The 20,212-nt window shown below is 43.3% G+C and overlaps 2 protein-coding genes across 2 annotated transcripts; one reads left to right on the forward strand and one right to left on the reverse strand.

The window, feature by feature from the left end:
• Positions 1–684: 684 nt before the first annotated feature.
• Positions 685–1,872, forward strand: SSTR1 (somatostatin receptor 1). Its single transcript, XM_010208914.2, has one exon. It carries the CDS (start codon positions 685–687, stop codon positions 1,870–1,872), a length of 1,188 nt encoding a protein of 395 aa, XP_010207216.2.
• A 15,266-nt stretch (positions 1,873–17,138) lies between these two features.
• CLEC14A (C-type lectin domain containing 14A) lies at positions 17,139–19,183 on the reverse strand. Its single transcript, XM_061998490.1, is given in 2 exon segments — positions 17,139–19,102; positions 19,104–19,183. Coding segments are annotated over 2 exon segments (1,401 nt in total). The 3' UTR covers positions 17,139–17,781.
• Between the last annotated feature and the right edge of the window lie 1,029 nt (positions 19,184–20,212).

Consider the following 20,212-nt stretch of genomic DNA (forward strand, 5'->3'; position numbering starts at 1 on the left):
GTACCAGGGCTATGGATTGGGCAATGCACACAAGGTGGTGAGAGGAGAGGGCTACAGCAGCTGTATAGGTACGAAGCATGTCAACATCCTCACGACCTTTCAGTTTTTTGCAAGGAGAAAGGATAGCCCTTTTGCCTGGGATGCCCCTGGCCTGGACCCAAGTGCAGAATGGAGGGTCAAGAGAGGATGTGTGGGGCTGTGAAGGGACCGGTGCGGGGTGGAAGGGTAGCACGCGGTGGGGGAAACAGCAGTGACGGTGAGAGCAACGCGGGATCTGGGGACATTGCGGGGCGGGCATTGGGAACAAGGAGGGAGGCTGCACTTGGGCAGCCCCGCTGCTGGCGGAGCCGCGAGCAGGCGGCGGGCGGGATGTGAGGCGGGGGGAGGTGGGGGTGTGCTGGGAGGGACACTCACGTCTCCTCCTGCTTTTTTCCTTTCTTTTTTTTTTTTTTTTTTTTCCCCTTTCCCTCCTCCTTTTCGTAGCTAGTGACGCGCCGCTGCTTATTAATCATTCACCAGCCGGGGAGCTGCAATTTCGGCCACTCGGAGAGAGCGGTGCCGGCAGCCGCCTCTTCTCCCCGCCGGCGCCCCGGAACCGTCGCGCCGGAGCCCTGCCGGGATGCCGGGCGCGGGCAGCGGCGGGCGCCCGCTGCGCTGAGCCGGAGGCGGCGGTCCGGGCAGAGGATGCTCCCCAATGGCACCTGCAGCAGGCTTCCCGGCGGTGCAGGCAGCGGCAGCGGCGGCGGCGACAGCGGTGGCGGCGGATCCGGCAGCGCCTCGGGGGAGGCGGCGGCGGGGGGCATGGACTCGAGCGGCAGGAACTCCTCGGGCGCCCCTAACAGCACCCTGAGCGAGTCTCAGGGCAGCGCCATCCTCATCTCATTCATCTACTCCGTGGTATGCCTGGTGGGGCTGTGCGGCAACTCCATGGTCATATACGTGATCCTACGCTATGCCAAGATGAAGACAGCCACCAACATCTACATCCTCAACCTGGCTATCGCGGACGAGCTGCTGATGCTCAGTGTCCCCTTTCTGGTCACCTCCACCCTGCTGCACCACTGGCCCTTTGGCTCGCTGCTCTGCCGCCTGGTGCTCAGCGTGGATGCCATCAACATGTTCACCAGCATCTACTGTCTGACTGTGCTCAGCGTGGACCGCTACATTGCTGTGGTGCACCCCATCAAGGCGGCTAGGTACCGCCGGCCCACCGTGGCTAAAATGGTCAATCTGGGTGTTTGGGTGCTTTCCATCCTCATCATCCTGCCCATCATCATCTTCTCTAACACAGCAGCCAACAGTGATGGCACGGTGGCCTGCAACATGCTCATGCCAGAGCCCACCCAGAGGTGGCTGGTGGTCTTTGTGGTCTACACCTTTCTGATGGGCTTCTTGCTGCCTGTGGTGGCCATCTGCCTCTGCTACATCCTCATCATTGCCAAGATGCGCATGGTGGCTCTGAAGGCTGGCTGGCAGCAACGCAAACGCTCGGAGCGCAAGATCACCCTCATGGTCATGATGGTGGTGATGGTCTTTGTCATCTGCTGGATGCCCTTCTACATCGTGCAGCTGGTCAATGTCTTCGTAGAGCAGGATGATGCCACCATCAGTCAGCTCTCTGTCATCTTGGGCTATGCCAACAGCTGTGCCAACCCCATCCTCTATGGCTTTCTCTCGGACAACTTCAAGCGGTCCTTCCAGCGGCTGCTCTGCCTCAGCTGGATGGACAATGCTGCAGAGGAACCCATCGATTACTATGCCACTGCCCTCAAGAGCAGGGCATACAGCGTGGAGGACTTTCCCCCAGACAACTTGGAGTCAGGGAGCATGTACAGGAATGGTACTTGCACCTCTAGGATTACCACCCTCTGAGGAAGCATTCCTGTCACCTCGCTCTCCTACTGTCCCCCAGCAGGAGGGTGAGCAAGGCCAGGGCTGTGGCATGGGGAGGCTGGGAGGGAGGGAGTTTCAGTCCTGCCCACCAACACCCGTGTCTGGCACAAGGTGTGAAGAAAACCCCATGTCCTCGGTCTGCTGCCCCATTCCCCACCCCTATCTGCCTCCTTTGAGAGCGGGTGCATTTGCTGATGCTTGTTGAGAATGGGTATATTTGCTGATGCTTTGACACCCACTTAGCAAATTGCCACACTCATGTATTGACTTAGGGTCTGGTAGCCAGGCTCTGCCACCCCTCTCTGTGTCTGTTGAGTGGCTGTATGGGTCCCACAGCCACTGTCCCTTCACTTTTTGTAAAGGTTGCCATCCCCCTTGGTTGGTGGGAACCCCCAAGCCATGGAGTTGAGCCTGTCTCAGTCAAGCTCCGGCATTCTTGCTCAGGCTCCCTCCAGCTAAAAACGACTCCACTCAGCATCTGTCAGTACATACCTCCCCTTGAGAGACTAGAAATGCTGGGAAAAGTACTCCCCAACACACCTTGCCCTCCTGTAGGAAGGAGCAAATAGCTCTCTCTGCTTTCCCCCAGGAATAAAAAAGAAAGCGGGAAGCAAGAAGGCCCCAAGAAAATAAGCAGCATAGTCATGGAGCTGTCTTTTGCTTTGCAATCAGCTTCCACTTCATTGGGGCTGGAGCTGTCTGTCTCTGCCGCACTCAGGGGAAGTAGGGCAGAAAAGGTCTTCACAAAAAAATCTGGTTATTGCTTTGCTTCAGAGCTGTGTAGCAGGTTGCTGATAATGGGAGATAAACAGTTCCGTGACTCACAGGGAGCAAAGCACCGAGCTGGGAGTCGGGGAGAGCACTGAGCTGGGAAATGCTTGAATGTGTCCATACATACAATAAATTGTGCTAATAATAAAGTTTAAAGGGAACACTAGACTGTGAAGCTATTGTCTTGTGCCTGCTCCATCAGCTGTGAAACAGTGATAAAGGGAGCCAAGACAGTTTTGAATGACCTGAATGGCAGCAAAGTCACTTTAGCCTACATGGAAAATGAGAGATTAGTCTCAAAATCTCCATCATCTGAAATATCTGAAATAAATACTTGAGAAAAAAAGTAGCTGTTTGATAATAGCTATTACCCTAGCTCCAGTTTCTTCCACTGCACTAAAAAAAAAGACAACAAAAAAAAGGTTTCGTAGTTTGCCAATGTAATTTACTGATCCAGAGCTTCTTAATGTTTCATTTCTGAGAATCCTTAGGTTTAGTGTGTGCCGGATGTCTTTTTGTTTGATTTTTTATTGGTTTCTTGTAGCTGTGTTGTGAATGTGTTTCTCTAAAGCAATTTATACTGTGCACTTATGTCTGTGGTGGCTACTTGCAAGGTTGTATTTAAAATGGGTGATGCTCAAGAAACCTCCTTTTTAGATAAAAAGGCTGTCACTTTTTCTAACTCTTTCATCTACATTGTCTCTCCTACACAAATTGTCTCTCCTGATTTTTTTTCTCTTCCCTTCTTATGACAGAACAATTTTCGTACAGATGAGTGAAGCTTTCTTGTTTGATAAATGACAACTAATTACACAAAACCTTCTATCCCTGTTGCCTCTTACGCCAGATGTAAGAATCAGTATGGACCATGTTGAAATAAGCAGCTTTTTTTTTTTTTTTGCTTTCTACCACCTATGTTAACAGTGTCACACTGGCAGGTGTCTCAGTAGCTGTGACAAGTCACTTCTCTAGCACAATACTGTGGTTGTATTAATTATAACTGCTGGCAATCTAAAGCAAGAGATTGGGAAAAATCTCTAGTAGCAGCATACCTGTAGCATTGTACTGGTAGCTATGGTGCTTAAGTACAGTGTTAAATGTAAGGTTGACAATTAAGGCATCTAACATTTATGGTGGTGGACTTACTACAGGTTTTTTTTAAATTCTACCCTTTAACTTTTCTCAGCAGCAGAAAGCAGGATATTACTTTGTACATTTCTTTCACCAAAAATTAGATACTGTTAAAAGAATGTATAAATTTAGTTGTTTGATTCAAAGCCCATTGAACTGAGAGAAAAAAATCCTAGTTCACTACAATGGACTATGAGTCAGCTCCTTTTAGTTTAAAAATTGCTAATGTGAAAGCTGTTACGTCCTTATTAAAATATTTTGTGAAAAGCTTTAACAATTGTATGGATTTTTTTTCTTTACTTCCTAGTGGACCTCATTTAAAGAAAACATGAAAATATTAATTTTAGTGTTGTTTTACATGCACATATGTGGGGGGAAGAAGAGGAAGAAATCTCATTATAAGCTTATTTAACTTTTCAGAAAAAAAAAAAAATCTTTCAAAACAGTAAAATGCCCCAAAATAGCATACAATGCTGTTTGTAGAACTTTATTTAAAATCTCACTTGCAATCTCCTCAAAAGGCTATAAATCTCATAATCTTATGTAGTCTTTTTCACTGAGGCATGTTGTTATGTGTGGTCAGATTAAATAGTCTACTTTCTAGTGTTGGATTTGTTTAGCATAGATAGACTGAAGTAAAAGTCAAAAAGCCTGAAACTCAGCTTTGAGGAAAAGTTGAGTTTTGTTTAGTTTCTTTTTTTACTTTTTAAACAATGGATGCCTGCACATCTTATCAGCACACACACTCTATTTTCAAGTGTCCTGGGTGGAGTGCAGAGAGTGGTTGGATTGGGCAGTGAGTGCTGCCGCAGAAGCTGTGGGTGCCTCAGTAGATGGCAGCTTTCCTTCAGATGGATGCTCTAATTCACTCCCAGCCGGCAATGCCTGTGTGATTATTGGCTAAAACACACTCTGTAGTTTCATCTGGAAACAAAATCTGTTTATCCTAAACTAACAGCTCTTCTTGCTATTTTTCACTCTGTGTTTAATTTGACTTTGGCGGTGGGAGAGATGATCAACAGCTGCAAATCACTCTTAATTTGCTTTGGCAGAAAAAGTTAGTTCATTCTGTGTTATTATTCTAAACAGTAGAATACATCTAACATACACACACAAAAAAGTTGCCCTTGTGAAACAATATGCACCAGAAAACAAACAAAACTCTTTACAATGCTGTTCAAATTGCAAATAAGTCTTCATATTTCATAGAGAAACAATTTTGCTAAATTCACAGATTAAAAAGTACAATGAGGTATTTCTTGGTGACATTCTGCCTGTTTATACAGCTATAAGTCATCTACAAATAGGTAAACTGTAATTTATATACAGTAGGATGTTGCTGCATTTTACCCATGAATATATTTTAAAATACTGCATATGCCAATTTGTCATGGAAATTGGCCCTGTTCCACTGAAATCCATGCAACTTTTACTCTTTTGTATTTAGCCTAAGACTGTACCTTTGCACGACTGTGCCACAGGAAGACAAGAAGACAGGAAATTACCATCCTTCTCTCTGAGCTTCTCAGTACAGTAACAAAGACACATCTTACAGTCCTGGGACTGGCTGCTATAGACCTGAATCAGACTAGTCACAGAGGCACTTTATATTTGGACTGTAGATGAAAAACATGATGGCCACATGTAGACTGTCTGCCTCTTGAGATGGTCTCGAGAGCAGAGAGCATCACATGATGTATGATTTGTGTTTGACACTTTAAGAGACCATCTAATTTCTTCACAGAGAAGGAGAGTCATATTTCTGAATGGGATGTAAAGCATTTCTGAAATCCTGTAATTCCAGTGAATTGAGATAAAAGAAAAGGCTTTCTGGTTCTTTTGGAAAAACTAAATGTCTGCATTTCAAATGTATGTGGCACACTGTATTAACACACTGATCATATACTCTATTTTAACCAATTTCCAAAAATCAGCATCCTACTTTAAAATATAAAACTAAATATTGATTTAAAAAAAGACCCACTGGTAAACGTTATGTGAGATTCAACTTTTCTCTGCCATGTTTCCAGAACAGTGGTGTAAATTAGCGTCTTAAAATCCTGTTAAAAAAACCAAGAAAATTATTTTTTTAAAAAGCCAGAAGAAATTAACCAAGAAAGAAACATCAATGCAGTGTTCTAGACTGTGATTTCAGCTCCTAGAAACCTTACCTGACTCCAAGGCTTTACAGACAAGAATGTGAATTATGAATCTCTAGAGGAGAATAAAATATTTCTGCTGCATCATGTATTTAGCACTTCCACTCTTTTCAACACGGAGCCCTGTTGGACCAATGACTGCAGGTTAAGGCACAGGAAGAAAGGGTACTTTGCAAATTAGATTTCTCTTTGAGAATAACACTTTTAGGTATTATATATTGTATAAAGAAACAGACAAAAAGAATGGGAAAATGAAAGTATATCAATAGATGGCTACAAACCAAGCACAGTTTTGACAAGAAAGATGCTTTTCAATAAAAGCTAGAATATGGCCGCCCCTTCCACCCTTGTTTCCCAAAGCCTAAAATCTGGTTTTGGCAGACTAGTAAGCAGCCATGAAGCAGAGACAGCAAGGTGATGTATCCTACCTGAGATATATAAGTTTTCGTTTCCAGTCTGGATGGAATAAATTTGTCACTATGTACTTGAAAGCAATATAAATATACAGAAGACCCATTCTACTCTCCTTTTTCCCCAAAAAAGTATTTTCTCTACAAGTTCTTATGACGTTTAACATGACTAAGGGTCGCTCTGTGAGTTCTTGAGCTTCTTAACTAGAAAGGCTCAGGTGAAAATGCCTAAACATGTATTGGAATTGTAGGACAGATAAGAATTACTAGATTTATGACTTGGAACCTGCTGATCATTGTTATGGTCATGGTAATTAGATTCTGCTGGCTCTGCTTACATTGCTGGTGACAGATTTCTTTTCATGGGTCCTACCAATCATAAAACTCTGTAAGATAACCCAGAGGGAAGCTATGAACTTCTGCAAGGGTGCTGTAATGCACTGCACTTCATAATGCTGAACAACACTGAGTAACATTGGTCCCAATAGAGTGTTAAAAGCAAAGGGACACACATTCAATCAATGCAGGGTTCTTTTTCTTTGTGCAGGGGTTCTTCTTCTTCTTTGTTGCATGAAAGGGGAGTGACCAGATACCAATATGATGTGCGTCAGCTCCAATTTATTGTCACATAATCATCACTTATATACCTTTTTCAAATGCTGTGTACGTGCTACAATTCATGGCAAAAAGTTAATACTAAGCATCACGCGCTATGCATAAGGCCTCAAAGTTTCATTTTTGTAACAACTTAAACACCAACCTCATTGTGTAAAAACGTCATCCCTATTGTGCTTAAAACATCAGCCTTATTGTGTCTAAAATATCACCCCATCTGTTCAGCCTTCAGTTAGTTTTCTCTCACACTATGGTTATGCTTACCTTACATTTAGTTAACTTTATATTATTGTTAGTTACATATGTTACAATTTATTAGTCAAGTACAATCAATCATATAATGCTAAATTGAATGCTCTATTCAGTCTTCTAACAGTGCTTAGTTTAATGTCCTGTCCTATCTTCTTGCTTTGACCTTGTTTCTGTCACAATCTGCTGTTTCGGTTTTCCCTTTGCTCAAGCTTGCTATCACATAGGCATTCCTTTCTGTCCTTTTTTGCTGTAGAAGGCAATTCAAAGACAAACTGCAGACTTTCTTTGTTTCTGACTGACTCCATAACATTCATTATAGCCCAGGCCCCAACAAATCAATTCATGCAGGTCTTGAAGGTACTGAGTTTCCAATTCAAATTATTCTGGTCAGCTGGATTCAAAACATGGCAAAGCTGCACAAAGCAAGTATGGAGAAGTGTATACACATACACACAGAGCATGCATGCGCATATATATGCATCCTTCTTGTAAAATATGTAAACATTCTATTTGGTTTGTTATCCAACGTGTAAAGGAATGAATTAGAATGTAAATTTGTTACAAAGGAATTCATGATTAGTAAAGTTCAGAGTTTAGTTGCTGCACAGTTAGATAGCATGGTTTTACTATATAGGCAATAGTAAGTCTGTGGTTTCATTTGTGCTGCTCTGATGTGTAGAGGAAACTGGAGAGTCTATTCTGCTAAGGAGGGGAGTCCATGGCTGGAGAGGTTAGAGCGGGTGGGAGAAGGAGATCTTGGAGGAAAATTGGCTAGTGTTTGATTTAGAACTAGAGTGGCTGTATTTGGAGATAACCCTTGTTTGGAGCTCACTGGCACTCAATGAGAGCTGCATTTGCCTAGCACATCAGGAACTTACTCCCCATGCCTACTACACTGAACAACCACATCCTTGCCCAGCTAGGGTAAGATAAACATCTCAATCGGGAGTTTGAATTGGGAAACTGATCGAGGCTATGATTATGGGGGTTTCACTATTTAATTAGGTTAAACAGGTTACAAGACATTGTAAATGTATACAAAAAGTGCTTTATCTATTGCAGTACCAGCTTGTCATGGTTTAGCAAGGAGCAGCTTTTGCTTGGTAACAGAGGGAGTGGGTTGCAGTGAAGACCCAGTCAAGAGTTTTTGGACTCTCCCCCAGCTCCTGGGTTCAGACCCACCTCCGGCCCAGCTGGGCCAATCTGACACCTCTGTGATCACTATTTAGGGATGGGAATTTGAAGTGCTGGAGGTGTAAGAGTGATACAAGATGAAGGTGACCACGTGGACCCCACAGAGCAGGAAGAAGGAAGGAGGAGGACCAGACCAGAGACTCCTTTGCAAGCCGTGGTGAGAATGCAGGCTGTACCCCTGCAACTCATGCAGGGCCATGGCAGGACTGAGAGCCACCAATAGCTCCATGTGAGTGCACCCAGACAGGCGAGAGACTATGTGGGGAGGCGGCCATGGCACAGGCCATGCTGGAGAGCCTGTGGGCCCCAGAGCAGCCCCACACGAGAGGCAGAGAGGAGCTGCAGCCTTTGGGATAAATGCACATCGGAGCAGCCCGTGCAGGGCTGCCATGTATGTGAGGTACTCCATGGAGGAGCAGGGAGGACTGGTACGAAGCCCATCTGCCCTGAGGAGAGACAAATGGCAGAAGCCATCAGGAATAGACTGACTGGAACCCCCACTCCCTGCCCCCCTGGGCCATTCAGGGCAGGAGGAGGTAAAAACACGGGGATCAGGGCTCTGAGCCCAGGAAGAGAGGAGGAGTGGAGAGAAAGTGATCTTAAAGGGCTGGTCGGGCTCTTCACTGTTGTACCACGCTGTGTTGTTTTATTTTGGTTATGGTTATGTTTGAGTTGGTATTGCATTAAATTATTTTCTGTTTTCTTCCCCAAACCCAGTAGCCTGGTCTGTTTTATCCTGGACCGTAAATGGCAATTAAGCTCTCCCTGCCCTTTGGCAATCCTCAGGTCTTTGACACTTGACCTAATCGTGATCTTTTGTCCCCTGATGGGCCTACAGCTACAGGATGTGGATCTTGTTGCTTTTTGGTTTCTGTTAAAGACATAGATGGATAGATTGTCCCCTTATCCAATCAATGAGAGACAAATCACGGGCAAAAGAAAAATTTGAAAAGCACTGGATTATTGAGCAGAAAATCAATACCAGTATTAGTGAGTTTATCTTCTAAAATTGCAGCAGAATTGTTTTGTATATCATTTGATCACAGAAAGAGAAAATACATTTTTAGAAGCAAAGCTGATTGTACAATAGTGTAAAGAAGCTTTTTTAAGGGAGTTTCATATGTCTTCATGAAAACTAGAACAACTTTGATCTTACAACTGGCTTATAATTTCATTACTTTTATTTTCTACACCATTTTGTATTCTTTCTATAAACATAAGTGCCTCCACAAGAAAAGTTGTTTATTTACGCACTGAGGACTCTTGGGTACAATCAGTAACTGATTTCAGTGATGTTTTGAACAGCTACATCAACTAAAGATTTAGTCTGTGGTTCATGCCTTAGATTTATACAAATTACACAAGTGAGTCGCAAGATCAAATGAATGAATGAAATAAAAAACAATTAAATAAAAGACAAGAAACGTGGAGAATGTATTTTTTTGATGGCACAGTTGTAATTTTTATGCCAGTAGCTGTTATCACATAATGAGTCCAGAAGAAATAGAATCTCATCTGCTGCTTGTATTAATACAAGATTGTACAAAATCCTCATCAGTTAACTGGAAAGAAAAGTTATGATGCTTGCATGTAAACTTGTTAGAGATGTGGGGGACAGACGAGGTTTTAATTGTCACTGTTGTTCATGGAAAAGAAGGTGGAGGGCTTGCAGGGCTTTGTGGGGTGTTATAGATGACCAGGCAAGGAGTTAAAGATATATTCACATCTGGGCAAAAGACTGAATATTTGGGGAAAATGGATATGAAATAAGGCAAAACTGGTGAATACCTCACACTGAACAGCCTTAGGAAGAAAGTCTGAAATGGATAAAAACCACTGATGGAATACACAGCAGAAGCCATTTTGTTAAGAAAGGGTGGGGGAAAAATACAATCCAGTAAAGGCATTATAAAGAAGGATGAGGTTCTTTCACATAATTAATTTAGATTGTTTACAGTACAGCAAATACATAAATTTCCAACTCAGCAAGAAAGATGTTTGCTCTTTATGTCAGCTGCTATTTTCAAAGCAGGCTGTTCTTTTTGTAGGTTAGAAAGTATCCAGGTATTTTTTATAACAGCCAAGTGATAATTTAAGTACCATATGGAATTACTAGAAAGTCGGGAAAACAATTCAGAAAACAGATAGATAATAGATTAAAAAAAAAAAGGATTTTTCAGATTCTTTGAATTTCATGGATGATTTTCTTTTTATCATTAAAAAAGAAAAAAAAAAGGTCTTATCACAAAGAACTCCATATCAACCAAACAGAAATTGAATATAGCAGCATTTTCTCTGCTTTTTCACCATTAAAAAGTAAGATTTACAGAATTTCTTACCTTAAAAGCATCTTTGATGCTACAATTGGGAAAATTATTTCTCTTAAGAGAAATATATACTCTTAAGAATGGAAGGTAATGTTCATGTATTCCTCTCCACAGGCCTTGAAGCTCTGAACTTAGTTGTGCATGAAGGCACAGAGCTACATTCCCAAGATGGCTTATCTGATCCACAGATGATTGCAGGTTTCAGTGCATCCATTCAAGAACTTTTAATTGAAGATAAGATAATTTAATTGAAGATAAGCAGGAGAATTAACTTCCTAAGCTGGAAGAAATCTCCTGATACATTCATACTTGTGGAAAAATGTCAGTCCTATTTATACTGAAATAGATTCTAGAATCTGCAGAACTCTGAACAGACAGAATTTTGTTCAAAGAAACTATTAACATAATCATAAACCTTACTAGAATTATAGAATAGCTTTGTTTGGAAAGACCTTTAAGATCATCAAGTCCAAACACTAACAAGACACTGCCAAGCCCACAGTAAACTACTAGGAAAGCACACCTCTGTAAGTGTACACCAATATATCAAAATATATGCATATTTTAATTTTTAATACAAAAGAATATACATTTAAACCTAAGTTCTTGTCTTTTACTGCAGCAAAGCTGACTTTTTACGACATGCCAGTAGGGTGTTTTTTTGAGAGATCTAAACTGGATCTATGGAATTGTAACAGATGTTAACAACACCATGTGGTCAATTTATCTGAAAGTAATTCCTCATTAGTATCCATCTGAAGTATAGCTAAATGGAAGGGGAACTTCTGTTGTAAAAGTTTTGGATATTTAATAACATAATGTCACAAAGTATAGGTGAGAAGAGACTGTAACACACCTGTAACACTGTAACCTCTTAATTGTATATTAAGCGTTTCATGTTCATGTTGTATATTATCTTTACAACCCTTTAAGTGTTAGAATTTAGAACATAATAAAAACCAATTTTGTTTTGCTTAGGAAGACTAATGCATGTGTTCTTATGATTACTTATTCTCTTAGGATATCAGAATTGTTTCAAATGGACCAGAATCTGCTTCATTGTCTCAGTGGTTAGGTATAATTGAAAGAGAATCAATTCACTTAAAGTGCCACCACTGGAAGGGTTATTGCCATGAAATCTATGAGGCTTGTATTCTGAGAAAAAGCAACATGCACTACATGCACTAATTTTGTCATAAGAAATTGTCATTATTTGGCTGAACACTAACTACAACATAGTTAAAAAAAACAACTTTGGTAAAAAAACCCCCAAAATATTTTCTATGCTAATGTTTACATTCAAAACAGGGAGCTGCATACAAATTACAAAGGATGCTTAAAAGAAATTAGAGGAACAGCTAAGAGGGTAAATGCTTTCAGGAGACACTGGGACCATTTCATGATATTAGGGGATCAGATTAAATACATATTACCTATCAAAAGAAGATGTTATAAGACTACTTTCCCCTCAAAAAATCTAGAAGGTTAAACAGTACACAACAGAAAAGGACATAATTTACATCTGAAATCAAGCACAAAGAAAACAGAAGAAAGAGTGAACTTTAGCAAATAAACAGTAACATTTTAAAGCAGGACAAAATAAAAAAAATAAGAGGAACATCTGCCTTAAGACACAGCAACTACCAATGTAAAATCCAGTAGAGCAGGAAACCAACTAGTGTACTTATGGTAGATAAATGATAATTGTTTTTAAAAGTTTTTCTGGAAGAAAGAGCTATAGGGAAAAAGCTGTTAAATCTTTTTTTCCTCTGTTCAGTATGGACTGTCTATTTGAGGATTTTTAATTATTTTTTTTTTAAGAGAGGCAACAGATAAGTCTGTGGAAGTTCATCAGAATTAAGAGTTTGTAGGAGTTTTGGAGTAAATGAGACAGTGGACAGCACAAAACTATTAGCAGAGGATCCTACTCCCCTAAGAATTCAGAAGGAATTTCCTAATGGAAGAGCCATACTATTAACTGTGGTGAAATCTGCTGGAAACTCAAAAGTCCTGAGGCTTGTCCTACTGAAATTCCTCATAAATCATCTGAAAAAAACCTGAGGGGTAATTATTTGAAAACATAAACACAGTTCTTTGCAGTAGTCAACATAAAACAAATCACAGAATCTCAAGGGCTGGAAGGGACCTTGAAAGATCATCTAGCCCACCCCTCCGCCAGAGCAGGACCACCTAGATCAGGTCACACAGGAACTCATCCAGGTGGATTTTGAAAGACTCCAGAACGGTTATTAACTTTTAAAATACATAAAATACTGTTAAGCCATCATAGAAGACCATGTTGTACCTACACCTCCAACAGTTTCTGAATTTGGATTTCATAGTATGAGAAAATGTGGGGGGGAAAAAAAAAGAATTGCAAAACAATGAGATCTATAGAATTATTTCTAAAAGAAGAAAAACTAAATAGACTCCTCAATTTGGCACAAAGATGAGCAAAGGGGTGTATAGCAAAGGTATGGAAAAAATCAAGATGAATTACAGTATCTTAAGGGTTTGAAGGGACATTGAAAGATCATGTAGTCCAATCTCCCTTCCAGAACTCATCTAGTGTTTTATGTCACACATAAATAAATTGTGGAACTAATTGATACAGGATGGTTTGATGCCAAAAGCAATAAGTCAAATCCAAACTCTGATACACTGATGGAAGTCTACCAAATGTGACATGAACTCAGTCTCAAAGTCTTCCAACCATAGATTACCTAGAAGTGTCACTTATAGATGTCAGATTTCCTGTTCTATTTCCTAAAGCATATGCTATTGTCACAGACAGATTACTGACTTAAATGACTTTTAATGTCACTCAAACTATAGATGACTTTTAATGTCACTCAAACTATCTGTTTTTATGCTTCTACGTTATGTTCCAAGCAACAGTGTAAACCATTCTTATCAGTCCAAACCAGAAGACCTGCTGGTTATGTTACAAAAACAAAACCATGTTTTCTGACATGTTGCAGCCTGTGTGCTGTTCCTGGATTGATGACTGAAAACATTTATTTATTCACAAGCCATCACATTTTGAGTAACCAACACCTGAAAAAATACGCAACAAGAGAATGTAAGGATGGATAGATATATCCTGGTAAAGACGGATTCTTGCCTGTCCTTACCTCTGCCTCATCAGCTCGTCCTCTCCCTGGACCTGTGGGATTCACACTCTTTATATTATCCATTAAATGCATAATAGCAGTTGTTTCACTATACTCCTGTCTCAGATTTGCCATGGGAAAGGACTGCTAGGTGGCAGGAAAGAAAAGATGTAATAAATGTGGGACCACCACATCTCTGCCTTCCCCACCACCAGTGCTCCCTGCAGATACCTCGCTCACAGTGAAGCAGCCATGCAAGACTAAAACATGGAAAAGGGAAAAGACTTGCTTGCAAACAGATGACTCCCCATTCACATTCACTTTCCAGGCTCCCAGTCCCAGAGCTCTACAAGTCCAGTGGAGAAAGACAAGATTCTGTATTGGTGGAAGAACCCATTCTGAAGCCCCGAGAGAGAGGTTACTGCTGCTGCCATACTGTGTTTGCCTTTCAAGTCAATTATATCATTAGTGAAACGTACAAACCAATACTCTGAAGCTTTGATAAATGTCCACATCCAGAAGAAACAGAAGAATATTATTTATAGAAGAAACTAAATAGCATGTAGCAGTGATTAAGCTCCAGGCAACAAATAATGAAAGATAATGAGATCTGAAAACATGAAAAAAAAAGTTATAGGAAATTATGCTTCCTGGGGAAAACACAGAATCCATTCATTTTTTAAATCTTCTTTAAACTACATACCACACATATCACAGGAGAAAACTTATTTGAAGTATTTGAATTTTTCCCATGTTCACTTTTAGATTTCACTTTAATCTCATAATACACTTAAACAAGCCCTCAGAAGTACAAGTCATTGTAAAAAAAAAAGGGTAAAATTAAAATTTTATTTCGGATTATTTGAGGAATAAAAACCATTAAAAAGTCATCCCATGTTCATGAATAAAATGTACAGCTGAGAAATGATGTGCTTACCAATCAAACTATTTTTGGAGGAATTAAATAATTCTAAAAATTAGATTTAATATTTGGCAACAGGGGACACTTTTTGGACCACTGTGAGAGATGGACCACTGTGATAGATGAGAGGTATGGACATTATACTCTTTGCAGAAATCACCATTTTAAGACATGGACTCATAGATTATTGTGTCCACTATATTCAATATAATGGATTATCATTACATTAGCAAATCCAGTCACCTAGTAAGAGACAGGGTCTACAACACTATGCATTAACCCATGGAATTTACATTTTATTAAAAAAGTATCACTGCAAAAAGATGTTAAAGAAACCCAAATAGACAAAGCAAGAACCTCTAATGTGTAAACACAATTGAAGCCATGTTAAAATCATGGCCATTTAGCCAACATCTTGGAGGCACAAGGCACTGCAAACTTGCATTTAGAAAAGTCACTTGCACAGCTGGAGACTGAGATTGGCTGATTTTCTCTGATTTAATTTTAGATGTGTTTTTTACAGGCATTCCCTAGGCCTTCTTTACAGTCAATATAGAGAAATGGCACTTTAAGCATGCAATTCATTGGCCCTGTTTTCAACATCTAGTCTAAAATGAAAGAAATTGTAAGTATATATTTCTCTGCATAGTCTGTAAGGATATCTAGGGGAGTAGATGAGTCTAGAAGACCTTTTAGACACATCTACACTTTGTGAGATGGGTCCCATCCTTAGATGCAAATAGTCTGATTTCAGCTGTCTATGGCTTAATCCAGAGTCCCAAGTGTGAGAAAAAGAACTAGGAAATCAAAATGGGATTTCGCAGGAAGCCAAAGCATAAAGTGAATAACAAATTGAGTCAGATAAATTGCTTGCAAGGGCACAAACTTGCACATTTTAACTGAATAGTCTGAGTCAAGCCCTGAGAGACACCAAAAGAAGTAGTAAATTACGGGATATAAACTCAAGCACACAAGCTATGTGCTTGGTAAGATTGCTGGACCAGAGAATGAGAGTATTTCTAGAGCTTAGAAAAACATACCTGGACAGTTGAATGGTCCCATTAAGAGTCCCGCCATCTGACAGGTGGGAAAGTGGAAAACATACACATAGTAACCTAGGAAGGCTCTCATTCATCTTAATTGCTATTTGCTTATACAGTCCCTTCTAGAACAAAGCTTCAAACATGCTTCCTCCTAAAAGAAATTACTTACAGTGGCAGTAACAGAAGTGGTATTAAGACAAAAGATATTAATGGCTAAGCCATTTTCCAAATCAGTGCATATCTGAATGTAGAAGCAAGCCTCCTACTGAAGCTAAAAAATGCTTGCCTTCTGAAATGAGAGATAAACAGATTAGAAAAGTTTGCAAATTATGGTACAGCTTTGTAACCGGTAGCATTCTCACCTAGTTGGATTTCATTCCTGTCATGATACAATGGAATTTATGGCTACAGACAGCCTGATGGCTCACAAATGCCTGTAATCCCCTTAGTAAAAGCAAAAGATTGTTTCCCAGATAGAAAGAGCTCCAACATCATTAAGAGGGAAAAAGGAAAAAAAATACAAACTGCTATGTCACACTTTATCCTCAGCAGATGTTTACACCAGACTAATCTTCAAGTCTTTGTTTGCAAGAAAAATAGGTAATAGTACACATTATTGTTTGAAATTAAGTTCCCAAAATCAACAGGAAAGTGACAAAATGAAAGCACTAAGTCAGAAGGTCAGCTCTAAAGACACCAAATAAGCAAATAAATAAAATCTTTAAAAAGACATTTCAGAGCTTAGAGTTAAGGGAAGAAAATATTTCCCTATCCTCCCTGCATCCCAAAGGCTTGGATGAGATCCAGTTAGTTGTGTCTAGTCAGTTTTGTCAGATTTTTTTTTTTTTACACTCAGAAAACCTAAAATCAATATTTAGCATTACCACTTTAATTGAAAACCAACACTGTAATAAGAAGTGCATGTCAGCACTCTGAACTGCAAAGAAAGCAAGTTCTGCAGCCAGTATGAAAGCTCCTCTAGGGAACTCCCCAAAGAATATCACAGAGGAAGCGTTTATCTCATTTAGAAAAGGGGCACAAAGAGTGAATCCCTCTTTCCTTACTCTCAAGGGACTCCATAGAAAACAATGTATTTGACTAAACCCCACATTTGCATAATGTATTTTGACCTACTGTTAACTCCTCTCAAAAGAGTGAAGTTTGTCAGCACCTTGTCTCACTGTAAGAGAGCCAAAAGCAAGAGAGAAATAATGTAAGTGAAAAATTTGTTGCTCTGCTACAATAAACATTAACATTGTATGAAGTAATGAACAGGGCATTGTTTTAGGTTTTACAATTTCCTTTATTCTTTTCATCAGCTGAAGTATAAAACTGACTCCCCATTAACCTTCCACTTCCTCGGGAATTTAATGACTTTCTATGTAGACGAATGCTCTTCATTTTTAAGCATGTCAGTCTGAGAGAGTGTGGGTCACAGTTTCCTCTAAAATCATGACAGCTCATCTCTCTAAACGTTCCAGCAAATAGAAAGAAAACAAGAATCTCCAAGTACCACTCAGACAGGGATTGACTTTTAAATCACAAGATGTGCGCACTCGAAGTGGTCCCCTTTACAGATGCTCCAAGTAAGGCACCGAAGAACAGTTTTTGAGAGGATAAAAATCTTCAACTGTTGCAGCTGCAGATAAGCAATCACTCTGTCAAACAGGCCATTATATCTATATTTTACATTATGTCAGCACCTAAATAGGTGGTTTTCAGACCAACAGAAACTATCAACTGTCCAAAGGCATCAACCCCATGGAAAGAGGCTCGCTGCGTGGTCCCATGTCTGACAATCTGCAAGTCCTGCTCAGCTCGGCGGCTCTTCCTCGGCTCTCCGCGGCAGGCAGGCCGTGGGCGATAGAGGTGTGGGGAGCCTAGCGCTTCCCCGGGGTGGGAGCTGCCGCTCCGGGCAGCCCCGAGCCACGGGGCCCCGGCCGCCGCGGTGCTAGTCACTGCCCGCTGCTCCGCTCGCCTCGGCGGAGCCTGTCTCCACTTTGCTGCCGGCCTCTGGCGGCTCCTTGTCCCCGTGGCCCTCGGATTTCTCTTTGAAGCAGAGCCTGAAGACCCCAAGGACGGTAAGGACCAGGATGACCAGCACCACCACCGCGATCGTCACCAGGATAAAAACGTAGTTGGAGGAGGAGGAGGGAGGCGGAGCGGCCGTCTTCTCCCCTCCGGCGGCGCCAGCAGTGGCGGAGGGCGGCCCCGCGAAGACATTGGGTGCCGGGGCGGAGAGGTGGCTTCGTCCGTCCTTTCCAGCACCCGGCGTCTCCGCGGGGTCGCCCGCGGCGGTGGGAGTCGCCCCCGTGCCCGCGCAGGGCAGCCAGTCCCGGCCGCCCGCCGTGCAGGCGCAGGCGAAGCCGCCGGCGGCATCGCGGCACCCGACGGCCTGGGCGCACCGCCCGCTGCCCGCGCCCCGGGAGCCACAGGGGCAGAGGGGCTCCTCCGCGCCCGTCCAGGCGAAGCCGCCCCACTCGGGCCGGCAGCTGAGCCGCGTCGCTCCACCGGGGCACGCCACGGTCAGCACGGTGCCCGGCGGGCTGAAGCCGGGGGCGGCGCTGCTTTCCTCGAAGGGGAGCCGGTACTCGAGGTCGAGCGCGGCCGCGATGCGGAGGTCGGGGCAGGCGCCCTCGTGCCGGTACTTGCAGACGTAGCCCTGGCTCTGCCGGTGGCAGCCCCGCTCCATCCAGCCCCCGCCGGGGCCGTCGCCGTCGGGCGCCGCCGCCGCGAGATGCAGCCCGGCGCAGCGGACAGTCAGGCAGGACCGCACGGGCTCTTTCGCCCACCGCCCCAGCGCAGCCGGCACCTCCCGCGGGGCCGCCTCGTCGCCGGCGCCCTCCCAGGAGAAGCCGCGGAGCGGGTGCCCCGCGTCGGTGCAGGCGGAGACGTTCCGTTTCAGCCCTACCCAGAAGAGCAGGGGCGCAGGCCCCGCCGCCGCGTCCGCCAACAGCGCCAGCAGCAGCCGCAGCTCCGGCTCGCCGCTGACCCAGGCCAGGCTGCCCCCACGGCGGCCGCAGGCCCCACGGGCCTCGGCGTAGGAGCCGTTGGCGAGGTGTGCGCTGAAGCAGGCGCCGGAGGCCTGGCAGCGCACGGCGGCCCGCGGCTGCGGGGGCCGGCCCAGGGCGCAGGCCACGGCCAGGAGCAGGCACCAGGGCCCGGCCCGCCTCATCCTGGCGGCGCGGAGCGGACGGTGGGCCGAGGGGCGCGGGTTGCCCCGGCGGCTGTGGCGGAGCTCGGCCCTGGCTCAGGATGGCCCCAGCCATCCGTCCCACCCCAGCGCCGTCCCTGCGGCCCTCCCCCGGGCCTGCCGGAGGAAACGTGTCAGGAGCCGGGCTTGATCTCGGCATCCTCCGTTTGTTGGCGGGCGGGTGACGAGCATCTCCCTGTGCAGCAAGGGTGGGCAGCCGCGGGGAAGGACAGTCATCGCTGCCCGGTCTGCTGGGATGACCGAGCCTGTTTTGCCAGCCTGTTCCACAGAGCTTCTACTCTGTGGAAGAGTGTTCTGGTTTCAGTGGCATCGTCCTTGAAAGTTGGAGGTGCCTGGGTTAGGCGAAGCTGTGCAACCAACCCACTATCTCCCTGTACATGAGACACTTTAAGACTTGCAAAAATTCATTCAGGTATTTTCAAGCAAGTTGGCCCAAGTGCATCCTACCTTAGGTATTCAGTAGATTGTTCTTAAATGAGTAAATGAACTCTGATCTCTTCAGCCCTTTCTTAAGAGTTTACTTTCTCTTCAAAGGGAATAATAAATGTGGATGACAAGTCCCATTCAACTGGCTGTGACCGTCCTGCATAGGTCTCTGACTCTAGCCCTACACTGAAATAAAGCTTACTCTCTCTGGACACCTCAAAGAACACCCCTCATCCCCACTACCCCTTAAGGATTGTCTCAATTAAATTTCAATTCACTGTTTCAATTTCAAGCATGGTTTATGGCTTTTCAAGTGTTCCAGTACTTAAAAGGTGGCTACAGGGGGGATGGATGTTCTTCACAAGGAGTCACGTTGATAAGTCATGGGGCAGTAGGACCTGTCTTCTGCAGAATTGGTTTTATCTCATCGTAACATCGAAATTTTTTACATCAAGAACAGTCATTCATTGGAACAACGGGGGTTGTTGTGATTGAGTCACCATCACTGGAGGTTTTCAAGGTATGATTGGCAGGGTACTAGAGCATCTCATCTAGTTTCCCTTTCCCACCAAGTCTTTCAGAATCCCTTCCAGCCTGGGCTGTTGTGTGATCCTGTGATTCTGTGATAAGTGGAATAATGTAAATTTCAGATCTATATAAAAATATGAGAATCAAATATCAGCTTCTCCCCAAAATATGCATCTGTTCATTGCTTCTTTTTTGCTTTGGGGAAACATCATGC

This window comes from Colius striatus, chromosome 6 (assembly GCF_028858725.1).
Source record: "Colius striatus isolate bColStr4 chromosome 6, bColStr4.1.hap1, whole genome shotgun sequence".
In the NCBI taxonomy this organism is placed as follows: domain Eukaryota; kingdom Metazoa; phylum Chordata; class Aves; order Coliiformes; family Coliidae; genus Colius; species Colius striatus.